This window comes from Myotis nattereri (assembly GCF_964212035.1).
Source record: "Myotis nattereri genome assembly, chromosome: 3".
NCBI lineage: Eukaryota > Metazoa > Chordata > Mammalia > Chiroptera > Vespertilionidae > Myotis > Myotis nattereri.
Window position 1 is genome coordinate 43,333,764 of NC_138077.1, and position 23,111 is coordinate 43,356,874.

A 23,111-nucleotide genomic window follows, 5' to 3' on the forward strand; every position below is an offset into this window, starting at 1 on the left:
CAGCAGGGAAGCAGAAACTAAGGAGATGAGATGTGACTTGACAGCAAAATTCTGCAGTAGTTTTAAGAAGTAAAGTCGACAACATGATATGGCATAACTCCTCTGGTGCCTGCCCTTCCAGGCTGTGGTCTATGGCTTAACACCACCTGGCTTTTTCCCAGTGCCTGGTGGTCTGAAATGGGAAGCAGGTAAATGTTTCACATATAGTTAGCCACGTGTGTTACAATGGAAATAATAAACTTGATGTTTTCTTATGAGATGGGTAAATTTCTCCTTTACATTTTTTAAAATATATTTTTATTAATTTCAAAGAGGAAGGGAGAGGGCGAGAGATACAAACATCAGTGGTGAGAGAGAATCATTGATCAGCTGCCTCCTACACACACACATCCCCACTGGGGTTCCAGCCCAAAACCCAGGCATGTGACCTGACTGGAAATGGAACAAGCACATTTACATAATATAGGTGCTTTTTTTTTTATTAAAAAACTTTTTTGTGTGAAAGATATATATCCATCATTTTTTAAAATCCTGCAATACAGAAAGTTATGCAGAAGGATGTTTTAAAAAATTATCTGTGACTGTCCTATCACCCATCATTATCATTTGGTGACTATCACTCTAGATATTTTTTATCTGTCTAGGTTAACCTAATTTTAGAAAAATTGGATCAAATAATGCTTGCTTTTAAAATAAATGTAAAATTCAGTCTCATTAGGAAGCATATGTAAAACTGAGGAATTGGTGAATTTCAAATATTTCTTCACCATACTACCTCTTAATAAATCTCACTGAAGTTTAAAAAATCTGAATTGTAATAGATTGGAATTATTATGTTTATAATTACATTTCAGTTTTTATAATATCTATGATTCCAAGCCAGTAAGGAAATTTGCATGAATTCATACTTCCTCTAACCTCTCGTGTCCAACCATCTTAATTTTAACTAGTTATGTTATTTTACCTTATTAAGGTTAATAATACACTCTTTTCTGAATCCATAATTCTCATGGTTATTTAATCTTTATTCAAATGGATAACAGGGTTTACACCAGTCCTTTTGCCATGATTTTTCCATCCCGAGTTTTTATTTTCATTTACCTTATGGTTAGCCGTCTGTATTTTGGTGATATTTTGATAGAAAAACACAAAAGGGTAAAATTGTTAAATCTATGTTTATACATATTTGATACAAGCCTTTTTAAAATTTCAGTCCTTCCATCTCCTCTTTAATATCTATTTGATACTCTTCTTCTTATGGAAATTTTAAGGGAAATGACAATTATGTTTTATAAATAGAGCTGTTCAGGTTCACATCACCTGAAATATGTCCAGATTCACATATATTAATGGTAGAATTAGATATAAAATCCATGCTTTCAGAACAGTAGGGATTATTTTGACTATATTTGAACTCTGTGTCTCTTAAAGACAGGAACAAGGCTTCCTTTAATATGACAAAAGGGAAATTTATTTATTTATTTATTTATTTTGATTAAAAAATGTGATGGAATTTGTTAAAGGTATTAGATGTTAGATTTTTTTTCTATTCTTTGAAATTTTCACTTCTCTAGGATTATAATTATACCATTTTCTGGCTGCATGTAAGAGAAGTCTGTCTATAAGGGAAGTTGGTCTGGCTCTCCCTCTCTTAGACACACACACACACACACACCTCACACCTCTCGCTACCACCACTCCAACCCCCCAAAACTGGTTTCTGCTTCATTTCTGAACAAGTTTCATAACAGAATGTTTGCTTTTATGTAAATAGTATTTTTGTGAAAATGCTAGATTGCTTTTATATAATACCAAACTTTAAGTTTGGGGGATTTTTAATAATTGTTTTGCCTTGTTTCTCTTTGTTTTGATTTGTTTTGGAGAGTGTGAGAGCAAGAGCTTTTGCTGCAGACCTTAAACTAATTAGAAAAGTTGAAGTATCCAAAAGCTTGATTGTGAACTGTCTATAATACCTCTTTCTAAAAGTTTCTTCACAAAATTAAATATTATGGAGTATTTTCTTAAGTTTGACAGTCATTTCCCAAGTAGAATGTCTACCTGTCCTATCTTTGTATGTCTGGCTATTTACTGTATGCTGCTATATCAGTGTCTACTGATTAGATATAACAAAGAACATGGCTTGCTTTGCATATAATCCCTGAAAAGAAAGCTATTTACTATATAATAAGGGAAAGTAATTCCAGTTTAGTTGTGTTGCCCTCAGGGTTTATGATTGTCACTTTCATGGATTGTTATTTTAGCCTGTAGGTTTTCATTTTTCCAAGTTAAAAAAAATTAAGAAACAATATTAAAGAGCAAGAGAGGTAAAATATTGAAAAGGAATTTACCATATGTTTAGGGTTAATGTGGAGATTTAATTGAAGAAGAATAACTCTTTTATTTAGGTGGTGAACACATCCATGGCTATTATCTCTACATCCATGCTTTCCTGGGGTGTGCCATTTATAAATCAAGAATAAAATAACCTTTAAAAAGTAATTCTTCTAACTTGTCTGGATTCAATAAGGAAATTTATAAATAAAATTTCTAAATATAATATAAAAAAACAAAAAGTAAAAATTAGGATGCCACATACAATTAAATTAAAAGACCATAACATACACATAAATAAATGATGTGATTATAAAAAACAAGTTAAAATAGGCAACTAAAAGGTGAGCTAAGTAAATTTAGTAATAAATGAACAAACAAAATAAACTCATAGATACAGACAACTGTTTGGAGGTTACCAAAGGGAGCAAAATGGGTAAATGGGGTGAAATATACGGTGACAGATGGAAACTAGACTTTCGGTGGTAAGCACACAATAGAGTATACAGATATTGAATTATAGTGTTGTACACCTGACATTTATTTAATATTATTAACAAATGGTACCTCAATTTAAAAAAAAAAAAGGACAAACAATAAAATACAAGATTAAAGGTCATAAGTACTAGATAAAATAAAATAAAGAATTGCTGGTATATAACATGGCTCAAGCCAGTATCTTAAGAATTTGAAGAAATATATAAAAAGTCAGCAGTATAAAAAACCCTGGCCTTAGAAAACCTCAAACGGGGGCAGATAAGGGTTTCCTAGTAAACCTCCTTAGTGGGAGATCACCCAGTAGGAAAGTCACTGGGCCCTGAGCCTGTCCCTTAGCAGGCTCCCATATCTCCATTGACATGTGAGCTCCACAGTGTCAGATGGGTGAGAACATGCCCTCTTCTGTAGATAACCATTCTTGTCCTGCTCTGCCACCTGGATGTTTACAGGAATATATTCCCCCTAGAGACTGGGTCAAGGCCTTTGTAAATCATTATCCATCTAGAAAACATGTTTGAAATTTTAAAATGTATTAGTTTGATTTCTGATGATAAAGATATTTCTTAAGGAATAGCACATAATTTGGAGTCATACTACCAATGTTTTGGCAGTGTGATCTTTGGCAAGTTAAGTTTTCTAAGCTTCATTTTCTTATCTCAAGTGAAGACAGTGCTCACTGTGTAAGGTTATTATGAGATTGAAATGAGAAAATGTATGTCAAGCATTTAATACAGTGTCAACATGTATTAGGAATAAATAAATGATAGATCTATTAACTTATCTCATGATGTGGTTGAAAATGTTAATTGAAATAATGTTAACTTCCACTTATTGGTCTGTAATGACTAAGGAAATACAAAATAATACTTTACATAAGAAAAACCTTTGGATAATCTTTATTCATTTATGTTGCTTGACATAGCTGAAGAGAAATTGGGCAAGGGTAGCTGCGGGGTGTTCTCTGTTCTTTTCTGCAGAGGGTTATTTAGACTTTGTTAGTGATGCAGCTATGCCAGAGTATATAATAACCTAGCAGGAGGCTCTGCCCTGGTTCCTTGAAACCTACTCTCTCCTGAGACACCAAAGATTGCAGTTCTGAGGTCTAATCTTGCTTAACTTCAGCTTCCTTGTTTTTCCAGGATGCATGATAAATGTATCTATTTTAGCTATGGTCCCTGATTTTTATTGTCTTATCTTTTCCCATTCAAGTGTCCCATCTTTTCTTTTTCTAATTTTTACCAACAAATGTATGTGAGAAGTACATTTCAGCCTGTGAAACACTATGCTGATGTTACTTATTCGTAAAAATAACAGCACTTTTGCCCTGGCTGGTGTGGCATCATCCAGTGCACCTAAAGGTTCCCGGTTCTATTCCCAGTCAGGGCACATGCCCAGGTTGCCAGCTCAATCCCTGGTAGGGTGTGCGCAGGAGGCAATATTTCTCTCTCACCCTCTCCCTCCTCTCTCTCTCAAAATTAATTAAAAATATATTTTTAAAAAATAGCAGCACTTTTGTTTTCCTTTGGTTTGCTCTGACATTGTAGGCACTCTGGTTTCCCTTATTGGAGGCAATGATGGCCCCTCAGAAGCTGTCCAGTTCAGCCACACCTCATCTACACTCTGAAGGTAAGTTCATCAGAGCCATCTATACTACCACCCAATTTTTATCTGCTAAAAACTAACATTGTGATACTTTTTCCCAGTATTCTTATTATATATCTTAATGAAATGATATTGTAGTGTTGATTTCATCTTTTAGATTCATTGCTTTCCATGGCACCAGTTATGTCATTTGTCTTGAGTAATAGTAGCTTTGCAGTAATTAAACTTTAAAGTATCAAACTGGCCTTGGTTAGCTAAGTTTCCAGGAGGCTATATAAATCTATTTTCCACTGATTTGTAGGAAAAACCAAAAACTCTTACTCTAAATTAACTTTAATATCAACATTTTATTACAACAGCTCTGAAATCTTTGACCATGCAAGTTCTAAACAGCATGGCAGCATTTATTGCACTTCCATCAATCTTGCAAAGAATCTTACAGGTGAGTTAAAAGTGGGGGAAATTCACTGTTGATCAAGTTCAACTAATATTTAGTTATATGTAAATGATAGCAACTGAGCTAATGTTTAAATATGTCTCAAGCATATTGCAGCTAATTTTTGGCATGAGCTAAATATCTGATTTATGACTCTCATCTTGACTCTTCCTAGCACTCCAGTGGTATAGGTTTGTTTGGCACACACTTGTGAGCTTCAGTTAAGGCATGCAGCCTTCAGATGTTCAGTTACCTTGGCATTTAGATACACAAGCTTCCTGTTAGTGTGCTAAAACTAGGAGAGAATTACCATTATTTCCATCTGCTTATACTTTTTAGAGACAAAATAAAAGATAACCTAGCCTGGCTTGTGTGGCTCAGTGGTTGAGTGTCGACCTATGAACCAGGAGATCATGGTTCGATTCCTAGTCAGGGCACATGCCCAGGTTTCAGGCTTGATCCCTGATGGTGGGTGTGCAGGAAACAGCCGATCAATGATTCTCTCTCATCATTAATGTTTCTGTCTCTCTCTTTCCCTCTCCCTTCCTTTCTGAAATCAATGGGAATATATCTAAAAAAAAAAGATAACCTAGAAATTACGTTATTATAGGCATTTCTTATTAGTTGTTACTTATGTTTTCTAACTCAACCTAAAGTTTTCTTTATGTCCAAAACTCATCCCCTACTCTAGATTCTAGCTGGCTTTGTATCCATAGCTTTTGTAGGAAACATCATTTCAGCCTGTTCTCACCAGCAAAACACCTGAACCTTTCCAACTTCATCAAAAGGAGAACATTAAAATGTAATTTTAGAAAAATGTGTGAACATTCTTAGGGAAACAGCAAGAATGATCCTTAGAGTCCATTTTGCCTTCCATCAGTTCATGCAATATAGACACACACACACACACACACACACACACACACACACACACAAAATCAAACAGTAATATGATGCCATTGGTCTTTATAATTTTCTAATGATTTCTATCCAATCAAGAATTTCCCTGTCAGCTCTCTTTTAAGACTTTGCAAGCTCTTCTTTCCACCCGATATGAAGCATCTGGGACTTTGCTGATAAAAACTACTGCATTCAGTAGTCTCTAATCACTTAGTTCCTTATCATTTAGAATGTCTCCTGACATATATTATCTCATTTGATCCTTGTCATTGTTGAATAATTCTTTTGATATACCAGTAGACTACTTCTCTTATATCCATTTTAAAATGCATTAGTCATAAGGTTTTTAATCACATGTGAAGCGATATCTCAATAAGGCAGGAATACTTTAGTTCACCAACTAGATTAGAAAAAAAATGAAATCCTGAAGCCAAAAGTGGCTTCTCTTTCAGTATATGCATTTTGCTTTATGTTGAGCTTTAACCACACTTTCTGATACATAAATTACAATAAATAAAATCTAATTTTCCCTTGGCAAAAGCATATGTTCTTTTATCCTGTATTTTAAAATTCATATTTTTGAAGGCTTTTGATATTTAAAAATCTTCACTTTATTTTGAGTTTTATTGGCATTCATTGTGATTGTATTCTTATTTTCTACCCTCAGTGGTTGTTACTTCCCACTAATCAGGAGGGTATGTTCTTAAATTCTTTATCTGCACATTTGTGATTACTGTAGTAATAGTGTTACCTTATATTTATATACAGATTTTTATTTTTTCAAGATGTTTTCACAGGTATTCTTTCATTTAAAGTTCATAATCTCTTGAGGTAGGTAGGCCTACTATAAAAATTTCTGTTGACGAAGGATGAAACACAAGATAGTCTCTTACCTCCTAATTTATGCTCTTTCCCATTATATTATGTAAGCTTTTTCATTTGTTTCAGGCCCTGGTCTTTTGAAAAGTTTATTATTAGTTAGTTTATTAATTATATGTTACCCTGTTTGGTCATTGCCTATGTGGATGAAAGAAACAGTTCTTGCCCTAAAATCCTACCTAATAATAGACAAACAGGGTAATTGACCATACCTTCCCTACGCTTCCTATTGGCTAATCAGCATGGTATGCAAATTAACCACCAACAAAGATAGAGGCTAATTTGCATACTGCAGGCAGATCCCGCTGTGCTGCCCCTCCTGGGGCTGAGGGCAGCAAGATCCCCAGCCGCCGCCCACCCCAGCTTGGAATTCGGGCCTGCCATGTTTTGGGCAGGGTGACCGGGGTAGGCGGCAGCATGATCTGAGCAGCCGCCTGCCCCAGCGCAGGATCCAGCAGGCCTGGGGCACGGGGGAAGAGGGGGTGGGCACACAGCCGGGCAGGTGGCATCATGATCCCCAGCCGCGCCCGCCCCAGCGTGGGATCTGGGCCTGCAGTGTGCAGGGCGGGGTGGGCGGCGCAACTTCTGACTCCGAGAAGTGGTCTGGGGGCTGGGAGGCGGCTCCTTTAACCACAGCACTGGAGTCCCACTGCTCCCCCAGGAGAGGAGCAGAGAAAGGCCGGAGCCTCCCTCAAGGTGACCCGAAACCCCCACCCACACCAAGCAGGCTCTGGGCCTGTGTGCGGAGAACTCACCTCCAAGCCCAGCCGGTGGCCATGCCGCAGCCATGGCACTCCTGGGTGCAGGGCCCGGTGGGGGCGCCATGAGTCCTGGGCTCCTCGTCTGCCTTCCCCGGCCTCCTCCTCCCCAGCGCCCAGAGCAGCGGACCCACCGAGGGTGCTCCTCGCTGGCTGAGGGGGTGAATGGAGCAGCAGGGACTCCCGGGTGAAGGGTCGCCCTGGGGAGGAGTCCTGACACCTCCACGCCCAGCTGCCCAGGCCCTAAGCACAGTGTGGAGCCGCGCATGCCTGGAGGGCGGGGCGGGGCGGGCACACATGCGCCCGGTGCAGCGGTACTTGCTGGGGAGCCGCCCGCCTTCCTGGGCGGGCCTCAGGCCCGGCGCCCAATGCGGAAGGGCTGCACTGCGGCCACCAGGCCCTGAAGGCTGCCCTGAAATCCACACAAAGACAACCTGCTGCTGGAGGGCAGGCATGCGGTGCTCCAGGAAGATGCCAGAGGTAGGGAAGGAAGGTCAGGCGGAGCAGGCAGGCCCGTGCGGAGCCCGCTGGAGCACAGCCAGACCCCAAGGCGACCACCAAGCCAGGCCCCAGGGAGAAGCGAGCAGATGCCACTCCACTCGCTGGAGAAGACCATTGAGCAGAAAACTAAAGAAACCGATTTTACATCATTTCCCAGGTGGAGAACAGTTGGCATGTAAGCCCCTGACCAGTGTCCAGCCTCTCCTTTGTCTGTCTGAATCACTCTTAGGTACCATGTTCTTTGTTCTCTCTTAACTGCAACTCATTTTTAAAACTAGATTGCTTTTAAAAGAAGACTAAATAAAGTTTCCCTTAAGTTATTTAGGCAGTGCTGGGGCTGCTGGGGGCCAGATTAGAGACACAAAAATGCAGGGGAGCCCGGCACCCAGCAGCCCCAAAGCCCACCACCTCGGCACTGGGGCTGCTGAGGGCAGGATCAGAGACACAAACCCTGGGAGCCCCGCACAAGACGGGTGCTCCCCTCCAGGCGAAGTGCTTTCCCTCCAACCCTGCTCTCCCTGGGAGTCCGGTGCGGAGGGCGCTCTCCCTGGGAACCTGGAAATCTGCCTCTGAGGCGACTGCACAGCAGCCATGCCTGGTGAGCCAAGGAGAGGGTGACCTACCTATGCAGATATGTATGCTGGCAGAGGCCACGCAGCTGCCATAATTGAAGTCGTCCTTGATTTAGGAGCGGGGGTAGCGGATCGCGGGGTTCAGAGTCGGCCAGGTTGGCAATGGAACCCCAGTTCCCCACTGAATGACTAAAGCACATGGTCCTCAGTCACTTCCTGAGCAGCAGTCAGCCCCGACCGAGGATCAACCCAAAACCTAAGTAGGTGCCCTGGCAGAATGGAACCCAAACCTTTGCTTAGCAGAGGAGCTCCGACCCATAGCAGGGGCGAGTGCAGCGCCGGTGGCACTAAGAAGCAGCAAGCAGGTGGGCGGTAAGGAAGGAGGGGGTCCTGGACTGCGAGAGGGCACAGGCTGGGCTAAGGGACCCCCCCACCCATCCCCAGTGCATGAATTTCGTGCACCGGGCCTCTAGTAACTCTTATAAGGGAGATGGAAAATGTTCTTTTTTTTTTTTTATTGCTTAAAGTAATACAAAGGGTATTACATATGTGTCCATTTCCCTCCTCCCCCCCCCCCCCCCCCGCCCTAGACAGTCCCCTAGCCTCCCCTATCCCCCAGTGTCTTATGTCCATTGGTTATGCTTATATGCATGCATACAAGTCCTTTGGTTGATCTCTTACCCCCCTACCTCCTGCCCCCCAACCCTCCCCGGCCTTCCCGCTGCAGTTTGACAATCTGTTTGAGGCAGCTCTGCCTCTGTATCTATTATTGTTCAAAAGTTTATAATGGTCTCTATTATCCATGAATGAGTGAGATCATGTGGTATTTTTCCTTCATTGACTGGCTTATTTCACTTAGCGGAAAATGTTCTGATAGAACTATTCATAGGGCTCTAATCAAGTAATAGTGGCCCCCTTAAGGATTATGTGCTCTGAACTCCATCTAGGGCAACTGCCACTTTTACATCCTTCCACTTTCAGTCAACGAGATTACAGCAGGAACAGCCATGTGAAAGCATGACCCTGCCCCCTGACTCCACCTGATTGACTCAGGGTGGACAACTGGCTTAAGCAGGGCCAGTCAATGTCCTTTACTGGAAATTTTAGGACTGAACTTGAGAATGATGAATAAATTTCTCTTCAGGTCTCTGGATTACATAAGGTACAATGTTGAGGTGACAGTAACTACTTTTCCATTATATGGACTAAACTAATAAAAAAAGTTAATCTACAGAGAGAAGAAGAAAAATGAAGCAGACACACAGAGAGGAAAATGGACAAGATTCATGGAGAAGAGAGAAGATACAAGGAGAGCATTCAAGACACTGGGCAAGGAGACAATGCAGAGAAATCCTGATGGCATTTGAGTCTCTCATTATAGCTCTTAAGGCTTACCTGCATTCCTTTGCTTGGATCGTTGAAACACCCCAATGCCTTTACAATAATTGTCTGTTTTGAGTAAATTAGAATGAGTTGGGTTTCTGAATATATATTATATATTCAGAAGAGGTCCCAATATAAGTATATATTTGAAACAGCTTGGGGAATTTGGAAAGATTTTCTGGAGGAGATGTCTAAACTGAATCTTAAAGAGCCTAAAGAGATTAGGGGAAAAAGTAAATAGGACTTTTCTAAGCAGAGTAAGCTATAAATACAAAGGATTTGAGGTAAAACTTGATACATTTGGAGAGTTGTGTTTAAGTATTCTTAGAACACAGGGTAAGAATAAAGGTGAGTCAGGAAGCCAAACTGTGAGAGACAGGCAGGGAATGTGTCCTTAATTGCTTTGTAAACCATGGTAAGGACTTTGGATTTTATTTTCAAATCATTAAATTCTCATTAAAGGATTTTAAGCAAAGGAATAATGGAATGAGGTTTCTCTTTAGAAAGATCACTCAGCCTATGTTATACAGGATAAACTGGAAGGGATCAAGGCTGAAGGCATAGACATACCTAGAATGTAATAGGTACTCAACACTTGTTAGTTGAGTTACATAGAATGGATAGTAGAAAATGGATTTGGAAATTCCTTGGTTGATAGAATCCAATTGACTTTTTGACAGGTTAGGTGTAGGGGAATACAAGAAGAATCCAGATAATCCCCTGATATCAGTTTCCCATCGCTAACAATGAGCAGTGAGTGAATACAAGACTGGAGTTTATAGGAAGAGAACTATAGTCTGAGAAATCATCCACATAGAAGTGGTAGTTAAATTCTTGAAACTTGATGAACTTTAGGAGAAAGCTAATTAGCAAGAAAAGCAGAAGGCCAAAAATGGAGTTCTAGGAAATACCTAAAAATCAGAATATTTTTATTTCCTATTAGTACAGAAGGACCTTGGAGATAAGACTATGCTTTGCCTAGTACTCCATCACCACCACTTAGCCCAGAGGCACGTGGCATGTAATAGCTACTCAATAAATATTTCTAAAGTAAATAAAAGTCAAGGATGGAGGAATTCCACTTCTGGCCAAGATGGAGTAACAGAGACTGGATTTATTCTCCTGCTTGAAACAACCAAAAAATGGACAAAATGTATGAATTAGTAGTTTTTCAAAAACTGGATATCGGGCAATAAAGGACAGTCATCCCTAAGAGTCAGGAAATAAACAAGATGAGCCCCGTTTGCTATAGCGTAATGTTTTGAGAGAGTTTCTAGGCAGTAACACAGTTTCCAATATACTCATTGATTTAAAGAGATGGAGCTGAGAGTCAAGAGAGACCAAGAGTCTGCAGGGCAAGTACCAAGCGAGAATTCTGGAGATGTGCAGTAGGCCGCTCTCAAGCATGATCTGACGAAACTACCTAAGCCAAGGAAAGAACCACCTGAAAGGATTAGAGGGACGAATACTTGCAGTCACACAGGGTCAACAACAGTGTGTTTCCCACCAGTGAAGACTAGAAGACACCATAATTCACAGAACACTGGGTAAAGTGCTCGGAGTTACTCAATAGTGGGAAACAAGCCTAGACTAAACAAAGCTTGTCATGCCTTGCAAATCTTAAAAGCAAGACCTGAAAGGATTAAACTGTTTTCAAGTATAATTTAGCTGCATCCCAGAACAAAGCTTAGAAATACTTTTAGGAATACAAAGATATTCAGATCCCAACAGCGTGCAATTTGCAGTGTATGACATTGAATCATAACTTATAAGGTATGCAAAGAAATTGGAAAACGAAACCCAGATATGTCATGGGTATTAGAATTAGCAGACAAGACCACCAAAACAAACAAAAAGATTAGTGAATTTGAAGACATAGTGATATAGACTCTCCAGAATGAAATATTAGACTAAAATGAATCAGGAATAAAATGAACCACAGTATCAACTTGAACAATCAGCTATAAGACACTTTCAAATGGACCAAAATATGTGTACTTGGTGTCCTGAAAAAGTGAGTCGGAGCAGAAAAAAAATATTTGAACAAATATTGGCTAAAAGTTTTCCAAATTTATGGAGAACTGTTAGTAAACAAATAAGTAACCTCAAATTCAGAAAACATTATGAAAACTACAAGGTACATCATAATTGCTCAAAATCCACGATTAACAGAAAATCTTAAAAGTAGCCAGAGGAATAAAAATAAGGACAACAGCATATTTCTACTAACCACTTTGACCTAGTTGACATTTGTATACCAATTAGAGCAGCAGCATACTCATTGTTCTCAAGAGTATTGGAACATTAGACAAGATAGGCTAGATTCTGGGCTATAATACAATGAATCCAGTATTTTAGATTTTAACCATCCTGATAGGTCAGTGGTCTCATTGTTTTAATTTGCGGTGCCTAATGAATAATGTTGAGCATCTTGTCATGTGCTCATTTGCCATCTGTGTATCTCCATTGGTAAGGTGTCTGTTTAGTTCTTTTTGCCCACTTTTTAGTTGGGTTGGATTATCACTGAATTTTAAAAGTTCTTTGTATATTTTTTATACAAGTTCTTTGTCAGATATGTGTTCGGAAATATTTTCTCCCAGCTTGTCTTTTCATTCTCTCAACTGTGTCTTCCACAAAGCAGAAGATTTTAAGTTTTAATGCAGTCCAATTTGTCCAATTTTTTCTTTCATGGACTATGCAGTTGGTGGTGTATTTAAAAACTCACCACCAAATTCAAGGTCATCTAGATCCCCCCCCAACCCCCGCCATGTTATTTTCTAGAAGTTTTGCATTATACATTTTATGTTTGTGATCAGATTTGAGTTAAATTTTGTGAAAAGTTTAATGTCAGTGTCTAGGAGGGGTTCTCAACCCATGGGTCACGACCCCTTTGGGGGTCGAACAACCCTTTCACAGGGGTTGCCTAAGACCATCAGAAAACACATATTTAATTACATATTGTTTTTGTGATTAATCACTATGCTTTAGTTATGTTCAATTTGTAACAGTGAAATTGGGGGTCACCACAACATGAGGAACTGTATTAAAGGGTCGCGGCATTAGGAAGGTTGAGAACCACTGGTCTAGAGTCAGTTTTCTGCATGTGGATGTTATTCCAACACCACTTGTTGAAAATACTGTCCCTTTCTCCATTGAATTGCCTTTGCCTAGTTGACTGTATTTAAGGGGGTCCATTTCTGGGAGCTCTGTTCTTTTTCATGGATCTGTTTGTCTAGTCTTTCACCAATACCACATTGTCTGGATTATTGTAACTTCAGAGTACAGTTTGAAGTCAGGCAGCGTCCTCAGTCTTTGTCATTCTTCAATATTATGTTGGCTCTATTGGGTATTTTGTCTTTCCATATAAACTTTAGAATCATTTTGTCTATATCTATAAAGTATCTTGCTAGCATTTCAATTGTGATTGTTTTTCTGTTTTTGGTATTAGGATAATGCTGGCCTCATAGAATGAGTAAGAAGTATTTCCTCTGGTTCTGTTTTTGGAACAGATTGTAGAGTATTTGTATAATTTCTTCTTTAAACATTTGGTAGAATAAACCAGCAGAACCATCTGGGCCTGGGCCTTCTGTTTTGGAAGGTTATTGTTTTTTGATGAAATTTTGTTAAAAGATACAGATTTATTCAAATTATCTATTTCTTCTTTCTTTAATCTATTTCTTTTTGTGTGAGTTTTGGTAGATTGTGTCTTTCAAGGAACTGGTCCATTTCATTTAAGTTACCAAGTGCTCCAACCCAGGTTTTTTATGTATCTAGGTGTGTGGGTGTTTTTTTTTTATCTTCCCCCTTACCATTTTTAAAAAATATATAATTTTATTGATTTCAGAGAGGAAGGGAGAGGAAGAGAGAGATAGAAACATCAATGATGATAGTCTTCCCCTTTATCATTCCCAGTATTTCATCCACTTTAAATCTCCTCCACTAGAATATTTCCTGTTTCAGCACAGTGCCTGGAACATAGTATATACTCAATCAATATTAGTTGGCTTAATCACCTAATATCCTTGAGTAGTTCTCAATAGTTTATAGCACACTTTATTTCCTTCGTTCTGTGAACATTAAGCTGGGGAAGTTGCAGTATCCTCATGTTTCTCGTGAGGAAAGTGGTTTTCAGAAAGATTACATAACCTGACTTAGTTTACTCAGTTATTAAGTGGGAACAGCTAGAACATTAACCTTGGTCTTCTAACTCCCAATGTTAGATCTTTCCTTCTGTACCTTACATGAGCCATGTTTTTCATATCCTCCTCACGGTGCCCTGGGGAGAAATAGGGAGTGATTGTTATTTAGATGCACAGTTGCTCACATATGCACAGTTTTTTTCAGAAAGATATTCACATGATAGGTTCTCAAAGATCTTCTTGACCTTTAAATATTAATTCAAACTGATGCCTGGCACCTGACTTATTCAGATTTCTTTCATGAGCATTAGATGATAAAGTAGCTAGTGTTTTTAAGGAACCATATTTATGCTATACACGTTCTGTCTTCGCTGCTTGCTTTTATTGATCTTCCCTCTGTGGCAAGTGTGTCCTGGCTGTGACAACCTATTAATGGCTCTCTTACTGAGGGGGTTAAAGCAAACAAATGATTCATATGCTAACCTGCTGAGGACATTATTCATATTTTAAAGTAGTGCTTTATTAGCAAAATGTTTTTATTTTAAAACAAACCATATACATGATACAATGGGTACTAAAAAACAATAGGGAAAAAGTGATCATCACATCTTTTTCTAATGTGCTTTTAAAAAACAAGTTTATGTGAAGTACCCAAGTCTGCTCTTCTTTTATAGTTTACAAAAAAGTTAAAGAAAAACCTCAGTAGTTATTCATTGCCGAAGAATCTAGCTGACATCTTTGAAAAATAATTTGAAAAGCCAGTGGATTATGTACATGCTGTGCATTAAGCCTTGAGCTCTCTTTTGCATTCTATAATTTATATGTTGTCCCAGCATGAGGTAATTTTCATGATTTTGCCTTTAAATTATGCATATTAAAATGAAATGTACTGATATAAATATAGACATGACCTATAAAGATTTCTTATTTTTACCAGAATTTAACCTTTTAAAGACCTCTGTTGTCTAAGCCACCCTTGTCATAAAAAAATGACAGAGCTTTTCTGTATTAGAATTATATTAGTGCTAGATATACATATTACAGTAGATATTATAATAGGTTTTTTATAATAAGATATTAAACTATCGATACTTTGAGGAATAAGAGTATTTATTAAGAGCTTGATGAAAAGCATACTAACTTGGGAAGCTTTAGCATGGGTCTATTTTTTATGCAAAGAAAATTAGAAAAAAAATTTGTCTGGTAGGTATATGACCTGAATTGATTTTCTAGTGGCGAGTTAGTCTGAGATAGCTATAGTCTTTTCTTCTGTAAATGGTCTGCACATGTTTGAAAGGTATCTTTAGCTTAGTGGTACAATCTCCAGCTGTGAAACAGAAAATTTCCCCACTAAGCTGAAGTGACCCACTCAAGCCCACGTTAACACACAAATGTAGAGTTATTCTCTACCTTCCATATCTCCCTCGGCATCAGGGACCAGGAATCTGTGGTAGACTATCTTGTGCTGCTCTAGAACAACTAAAATACTGAAAACTGGCCTTAGAAACTCAACTACCCAATCCTCAAGAGCCACCATCAGAGCTAGAAGAGAAAAAGACGCATATCCTAAGACTATGTTGTGCGAGGGCAGGAAGGCAAAGTTTCTTCTTACATTTCTGGACCTTTCTTCTAAGTTTTCCTGCTTTACTACTTTTGTCTTGTTCTTTCTTAACATCTGAATTCAGTTACTCTTACTGCACCAAGATTTAAGAACCCCTACTCCCTAAGAAGTAACCAGAAATGTTACCCATATTTTCCAGCAAACATTGGCTTATCATTTAGTTATCCATATCCGTTACCCTGTTGTCTGGCAAACACTAGTTTATTAGTTTATGTTTCCACACTTGGGAGACCAGTACCGTGTGTTAATTAAAAGCATAGTTTTAATTAACCATGAAGTACCAAGATTCAAATCTCAGCTTATCTGCTTAATAGTTTTGTGATCTTAAAAACTTTTACTGAACCTCTCTGAGCCTGAATTTCTTCATTTATAAATGATCTGGAAGGGATTTAGTGATGGTATATAGTAAGTACTTAGCACTGTATTTGCATATGGTAGCCACTTAATAAATAGCTACTTTTATCATTACTATTTAGTTGGATTCCCCTATTAGCATGGAGTCATTTATGTCATACATAACCTCATACTAGAGTGAAATAATAGGCTTGATATACTCATTTATTAGCAAAGCACTTTATTATAATTCCCACCCTAGCCAAAGGTGCAGAAAAATGAGTGCACAAATACGCTGATGGAGATAAAATTGCATAATACATCGTTTTGAAGATCAATTAGGCAGTTTATATCAGTTCCCATAAAAAAAATGCTCTTTGAGTCAGAAATTCCCTCTCTAGAAATCTACTCTAAAGAAGGCGATTCAGACCAAAATTTGCAGCCACTAGCATTTGATAATGGTGGGTAGGATATGGGGGTGAGGAGCTGGGGGGGAACTTGAATGTCCAACAACAGAGAATGGTTGAATAACAGTATTTTCACATAATTCATACTCTGTAATTATTATGAAGTAGTTGATGATATAAGAAACTGCTCATAATATACTACTTAGTAAAAAAAAGTAAAATGTGAAATACTTAAATTTTGTACACTAAGAAATACATTTCATTCTCTCTCCCTTTTTCTCCCTCCTCAGAAATAAGACTGAAAGAATATACATCAAAATATCAAATTGTTTGTCTCTGGGTAGTTGAATTTTATTTTTTTATCTTTGTAAACTTTAGTGTTTTCCAAATTGTATTTAATTAGCAAGTTATTTTGCAAACCTCTTACGAAAAGCAGTGGAGGGAAGATTGGGTGTCTGGGTATCTGTTGTTTATTAGTAGTGGCTTTATTTCTTAAAAGCTTTGAAAAACTGAAAGCTGCTCTTTGGATCCATAAACTGATCTCCTAAATTGAAGTGTTGTCTCCTAACCTAAAGCAATTTAGTTGGTTTGAGCTAAGAGTTGGCCAAATGTAGGTAGCAGGAGGAATTGTCAAGATAGATTCTGAGTATTCGTGAGTACATTGGTTTTGATGTAGCAGATAAATAAGAGCTTAAAGGAGAGGTGGTTTTTAATATGGAGAATGAAAGGAAGCTTCTTGCAGAAACAAAACCACAGTGAAATTTAATTAGACTTGCAAAGAAGGTTGTTAAGCAAGAGGCTTGGGTCATTTAAATTTTATTTATTTTTCAAAAATGTCTGTGATGGCCAGAGGGAGACCAATGTGCATTTCCAGTGGAAAATTCATGGAAGAATATTGTAGGACTATAGAAAAATTCTTAAGGCCTGGCTGGCATGGCTCAGTGGTTGAGTGTTGACCTATGAACCAGGAGGTCACAGTTCGATTCCCAGTCAGGGCACACACCTGGGTTGTGGGTTTGATCCCCAATGTGGGGTGTGCAGGAGGCAGCCGGTCAATGCTTCTCTCTCATCATTGATGTTTCTCTCTCTCTCTCCCTCTCCCTTCCTCTCTGAAATCAATAAAATATATTTTTTTATAAAATACTTAAGGATAATTGGCTTTTTCAGATAACTTGTATTTTAAAGTTCTGTTTAAAGAACAGAATTATAATTTTTTGCAACTTTTTTTAAAATTAGGATCCAGTTTATGGAAAAGGAAAACTTGGAGAAATCCAGGGACTTATTCTGGGAATGTTGGACACCTTTAACTATGAACAGGTAAGCTACTTTCTGTTTCTAAGCCTGTCTATGGTAGAAAGAAGCTATTTCTTTTTCTCTGCACCTATACTTTTCCTTTAAAAATTACCATCTATTTAGTGGAAGTTCAATAGATTAAAATGTATAGTTTAAAAAAATTTTAAACTTCTCTTGACCTTAATTAATTAATATATATATTTTATACACAAACATACATTCCAGAATGTGGCAATGCATCAAATTTGGATTCATTTTATTGTTTTGATTTATTGGCAGAAATCAAAAATATGAAAAACTTTCTGGAAAAATAATTGGATGCAAAGACATAACCCATGAAAGGGGAGGGTCAGCATGAGTATAGAAAATTACAAAATAAAATTAAAGAGTCTTCTTTTAAATATCCTGAAGCAGATAATTGCCACTAACCAAAAATGGTCATTAGTTCTCCCTTAACTCAAAACTGCCTATAGCTTAAATTCTCAGTTGGAGCCAGGTGAGGAACAGATTTTTTTCTTAATATACTTCAAAGTAACTCATGAAGTCACCTAGGAAAAGTGCCATTTTGGGCATGGTAGATACAATTTCTGCTTTTTTTAGTAATTAGAAGAAAAAGAAGCATTTGGGTGACAGAGCTTTTCTTAGGGTCCGTAAGAACTGCAGTTTTGCTCAGCATAGCCCAGTGGAGCTGACACCCCTGCAGGCACAGAGTGCATGTCAGCAGAAGAAAAGCTGAGTTCGAGGCAGAATATTGTTGGGAACTTTGGAAGAGGAGGAAAGGATGGGGTAGATTGGAAAGAATGACATTTAGTTCTATGCTTGGACCATTAGAACTGAAAGTTCTACATTACAGATGCAGTTAAAGAGCTAGGCTCTGTAGCAAGGAGGATGGTATATTTTCCCCAACTGTACATCTAAATGATATTACATATATGAATGTTGAGAATTAAATGTAATGTGAATGCAATACTTTATAAGCACATAGAACCATAAAAATGATTTAATGTGGTAGTGTGAAAATGTCTTCATGTGACTTAATGACAGATGTCACAGTTTTGAGCAGTTTCAAATGACCTGTAAGTGCTGATCAGGAAAATGTGATCTCTCTGCACAAGGGAGATGTAAACTGACTAATGGCCATTAGCTTTTCCAGTGAAAGGTTATTTGAAATATTGCCATGAGTACAGTTTCTATTTTTAAAAAATCAGGAAGTCCGGCTGGTGTATCTCAGCAGTTGAGCATTGACCCAGGAACCAAGAGGTCACTGGTTCGATTCCTGGTCAGGACACATGTCTAGGTTGTGGGCTTGGTCCCCATTGTGGGGCGTGCAGGAGTCAGCTGATCAATGATGTTCTTCTCTCATCAATGTTTCTTTCTTTCCTTCTCCCTTCCTCTTGCTCTAAAAATCAGTAAAACATTTTAAAAAATCAGGGATATTTTCGTTATTTGTTACAACACTTCAAGTCATTTAGAGAGAACTTTTTTTATACATGTAATAAATAAATAGATTTGGGTTTATCTAGTCATTCAAAAGCCATCAGTACTGAATTAAGCCATAGAATGGCCAAGCATACATTTCTCATTAGAAACTAGTAACAGCTTTTTAATAATTATTTTGAGAATTTAGTTAACCACTTAATTTGGAGTTTTTAATGCTTATTTAATTTTATACATTTATAGTGTATTTTAATTTCAGTTGTTTGTGGTTGAAAACAAAACAACTGGTATTTTCTATTCATCCCCTCTGTGTCTTTCATTTTATAACCCACTTTTTTATTTGTTTGTCTTTTGTTTTGGCCTTTCCTAGACCCTGCTGGAAACAACTACCAGCCTTCTAAATCAAGATCTCCACTGGTCACTGTGTAACCTGAGAGCTTCCATCACCAAAGGACTGAATCCCAAACAGGATTACTGCTCTATATGTCTGCAGCAGTATAAGAGACGCCAAGAAACGGCTGATGAAATTATTGTCTTTAGGTGAGAGAGAAAGAAATGTTCCAATGTATGGTGTGTGTGTGTACAAGTATGGTATTACCAGGCAAGAATACATGTGGGTACACAGCCCCAGTCGATCATTCTAGCAGTGAACAAAACAGGACAATGTTCTTGCTCTTGTAGACCTTCCATACTGTGGGAGTCAGAAGGAATGGGTGTTAGGGTGGTCAGGCAATAAATAAATGCAGCATAATAAGAGCTATGGGGAAAAATAAAGTACAGGTAAGGGGATGGAAGGATGAAGTGTTCAGGGTAAGAGTGCTATTTTAAGACACCATAATGAGGAAAAGCATCTCTAAGGAAGTGATATTTGAGCAGAATGAGAGAGGTAGGAATGAAGGTTCAGAATATATTTTAAGGGTAGATCTAACTTGCTGATGTATTAGATATGGAGTGTGAGTTGCCTGAGCAATTGGATGATCAGGGTACCATTGTCTAAGATGAGAAAGAACAGGTGTGAGGAACTGGAGAAATCAAGATTTTTGTCCTGGAAATGTTAGATTTGAGATGAATAGTAGACATCCAAGTAGGGATGTCAGGTAGACAGTTTTTCTAGTCAGAACCCTCAAGACACGTCCTGGAAATATAAATTTAGAAACTGACAGCATATAAATGATATTTAAAGCTGTAGTACAAAGAGAGAAGAAATTTAGTATAAAAGTTAAAGGTTTGATCTCAGGAGTAAAGACAGCTCACCTAGAATATGTGGATAGAGGCGATATGAGATAAACTCTGTAGCCAAACTTCTTGACTTCAAATCCTAATTTTTCTACTTACTATCTGTGCAACTTTGACAAGTAATTTAATCTCTTTACATCTTAGTTTTCTCATCTGTAAATTGGAATAATAATGATACTATTTCCAAGGGTTTTGTGATGATTAAATGAGATAATTTACTTAAGACATTTGCATCATGGTGACATATATACTAAGCACTATATAAGTGTTAGCTACCACTATTATAGGTACAGGAAGATTGGTAGATGTGGTGATAGGAAAGGGAAGTAGTTCTCAGCACACAAAGAGCCCATTCAACAAATATTTATTGAGCACCTACTGTATGGTAGGTACTGTTCTAGGGGATAGGGTGCAGTATCAATGAAACAAAGGATCTGCTTTCATGGAGTTTACATTCCAGTGTCAAGGGCAGAAATGCCAGATAGTGACTACTATGGGAAAAAATAAAACATGTTAAGTGAGATACAAAGAGCTTGGGGAGAAAATATATTTTATATGGGTAATCATGGAAAGCCTCACTGTTAAGGTGACTTATGACAGACAATTTAAAGTTATTAATAAAAATGTAATTAATAATGACTGTGAATAAAATAAAACGTGATATAGAAGAAAGAGAATGTTTGGAGCTACTAATTTATAAAGTCATTAGGGAAAGTCTCACTATTTAAGTGACATCTGATCAGAGACATGAAGGAAATGGCTGTGCAATGTCAGAGGAGAATACCTGAGGCAGAGGGTCGGCAAGTGCAGAGCCTGAAGGCAAGAGCGGTCTGGACACATTTAAGGAGTAGTGAATGAGTAGGAGAGTGCTGCCTGAGCAGAGAGAAGGAAAGGAAAGATGGTAAGAGATGACTTCAGAGGAGGAATAGAGGCAAAATCATGTAGGAAGTGCATCATTGTAAAGAATTAAACTTTTACTCTGAGATGAGAAGCCACTGAGGATAAGATTAACATTATCTGACCTGTGTCTTAAGGATCACTTTGTGTTGAGAATGGTCTATAGAAAGGCAAGGATGAAAGTAGAATGACCAGTTAGGCTACTGCAGTAATCCAAGTGAGAGAGGGCCCAAGGTAGTAATTATGAGGTAGAGCGTGGTCGGATTCCAGATATATTCTGAAGATAGAGCTGAGAAGATTTGGTAACAAATCTTTCTAGATTGGATGTGAGGTGTGAGAGAAAGACACTAGTCAAGGATGACTCCAAAGATTTTGGCCTGAGAAACTGGAAGAATGTAGTTGCCATTTATTGAGATGTGGAAGGTTATGTGAGAGCATGGAGTGGGGGTGGTGTGTGGTGAAAATCAAGAATTTTGGCTATGTTAAATTTAAGTCCATTAATATTCAATGTAGAATTCTTGAGGAGAAAGATGGGTGGGGTTTAGGAGAGAAGTCTGGGCAGTTATCAGCACGTGGGTGGTATTTGAAAGTTATAGAACTGGAAGGAATCACTAAAGGAGCAAGGGTTTTATAGAGAAGAGAAAGATTGTATATAGAAAGAGAAAGACTGTAGAGACTACAGAAGAGAAAAGGATTGACTTCTATGGCAGTCCAGCATTCAAGTTTGGGAAATGAGAGGGAATCAGTGTAGATGACTGAGAATTATACTCAACATCATGTCAGGAGGTTCATTTGTTAATTTAATGTAATCAATGGGGGATTTCTTCATAGGAAGAGTGTAAGAATTTACTGTAGCACTGACATTCTTGTTAATGCTTAATCAAATCACTGCTTTTGTCTTGAATTTGATGAGGCAGACACTCATGTTATTATGTAAGCTACTTATATAATAGAGACCCAGTGCACGAAATTCGTGCACTCGGGGAGCAGGGGAGGTCTCTTTGCCCAGACTGCGCCTTCTTGCAGTCTGGGACTCCTTGGGGGATATTCGCCTGCCTTCTTAGGCCCGATCCCTGGGAGGATCGGACCTAAGCCGGCAGTCAGACATCTCTCTCGCAGTCCCGGGCTCTCGCAGTCCAGGACCCCTCTCTCCTTACCGCCTGCCTGCAGGAGAGGTGGGAGAGGCTCCCGCCACCGCCTCTGCACTTGCCAGCCATGAGCCTGGCTTTTGGCTGAGTGGCGCTCCCCCTGTGGGAGCGCACTGACCACCAGGGGGCAGCTCCTGCATTGAGCATCTGCCCCCTGGTGGTCAGTGCATGGCATAGCGACCGGTCGTTCTGCCATTTGGTTGATTTGCATATTAGCGTTTTACTACATAGGACTAGAGTCCCGGTGCACAAAAATTTGTGCATTCAGGGGGTCCCTCAGCCCAGCCTGTGCCCTCTCTCAGTCTGGGACCCCTCAGGGTATGTCCACCTGCTGGCTTAGGCCCGCTCCCTGGGGGAACGGGCCTAAACTGGCAGTCAGACATCCCTCTGGCAGCCCGGGAGCCCTTGGGGGATGTCCACTTGCCAGTGGGGAGCAAGCCTAAGCTGCAGTCGGACATCCTTAGCACTGCTGAGAGACAGCAGAGGCTCCTGCCACCACCACTGTGCTGGCAGCCGTCAGCCTGGCTTGTGGCTAAGCAGCTCCCCCGTGGGAGCGCACTGACCACCAGGGGGCAGCTCCTGCATTGAGCGTCTGCCCCTTGGTGGTCAGTGTGTGTCATAGTGACCAGTCATTCCCAGTGGTTCTGCTGTTAGGGTCAATTTGCATATTACCCTTTTATTATATAGGATAGAGGCCTGGTGCATGGATGGGGGCCAGCTGGTTTGCCCTGAAGGGTGTC

General features: G+C 39.0%; 1 protein-coding gene across 2 annotated transcripts in view; it reads left to right on the forward strand.

Moving 5' to 3' along the window:
* The window catches only part of VPS8 (VPS8 subunit of CORVET complex), a 263,787-nt gene that overhangs the window by 182,658 nt on the left and 58,018 nt on the right, over positions 1–23,111 (forward strand). For both annotated transcript variants that reach the window (XM_081086229.1, XM_081086230.1), the window contains 4 exons: positions 4,374–4,455; positions 4,791–4,873; positions 17,597–17,677; positions 19,461–19,630. In XM_081086229.1, the coding sequence (XP_080942355.1) occupies positions 4,374–4,455; positions 4,791–4,873; positions 17,597–17,677; positions 19,461–19,630 (416 nt within the window). The remainder of the gene's footprint in view (positions 1–4,373; positions 4,456–4,790; positions 4,874–17,596; positions 17,678–19,460; positions 19,631–23,111) is intronic.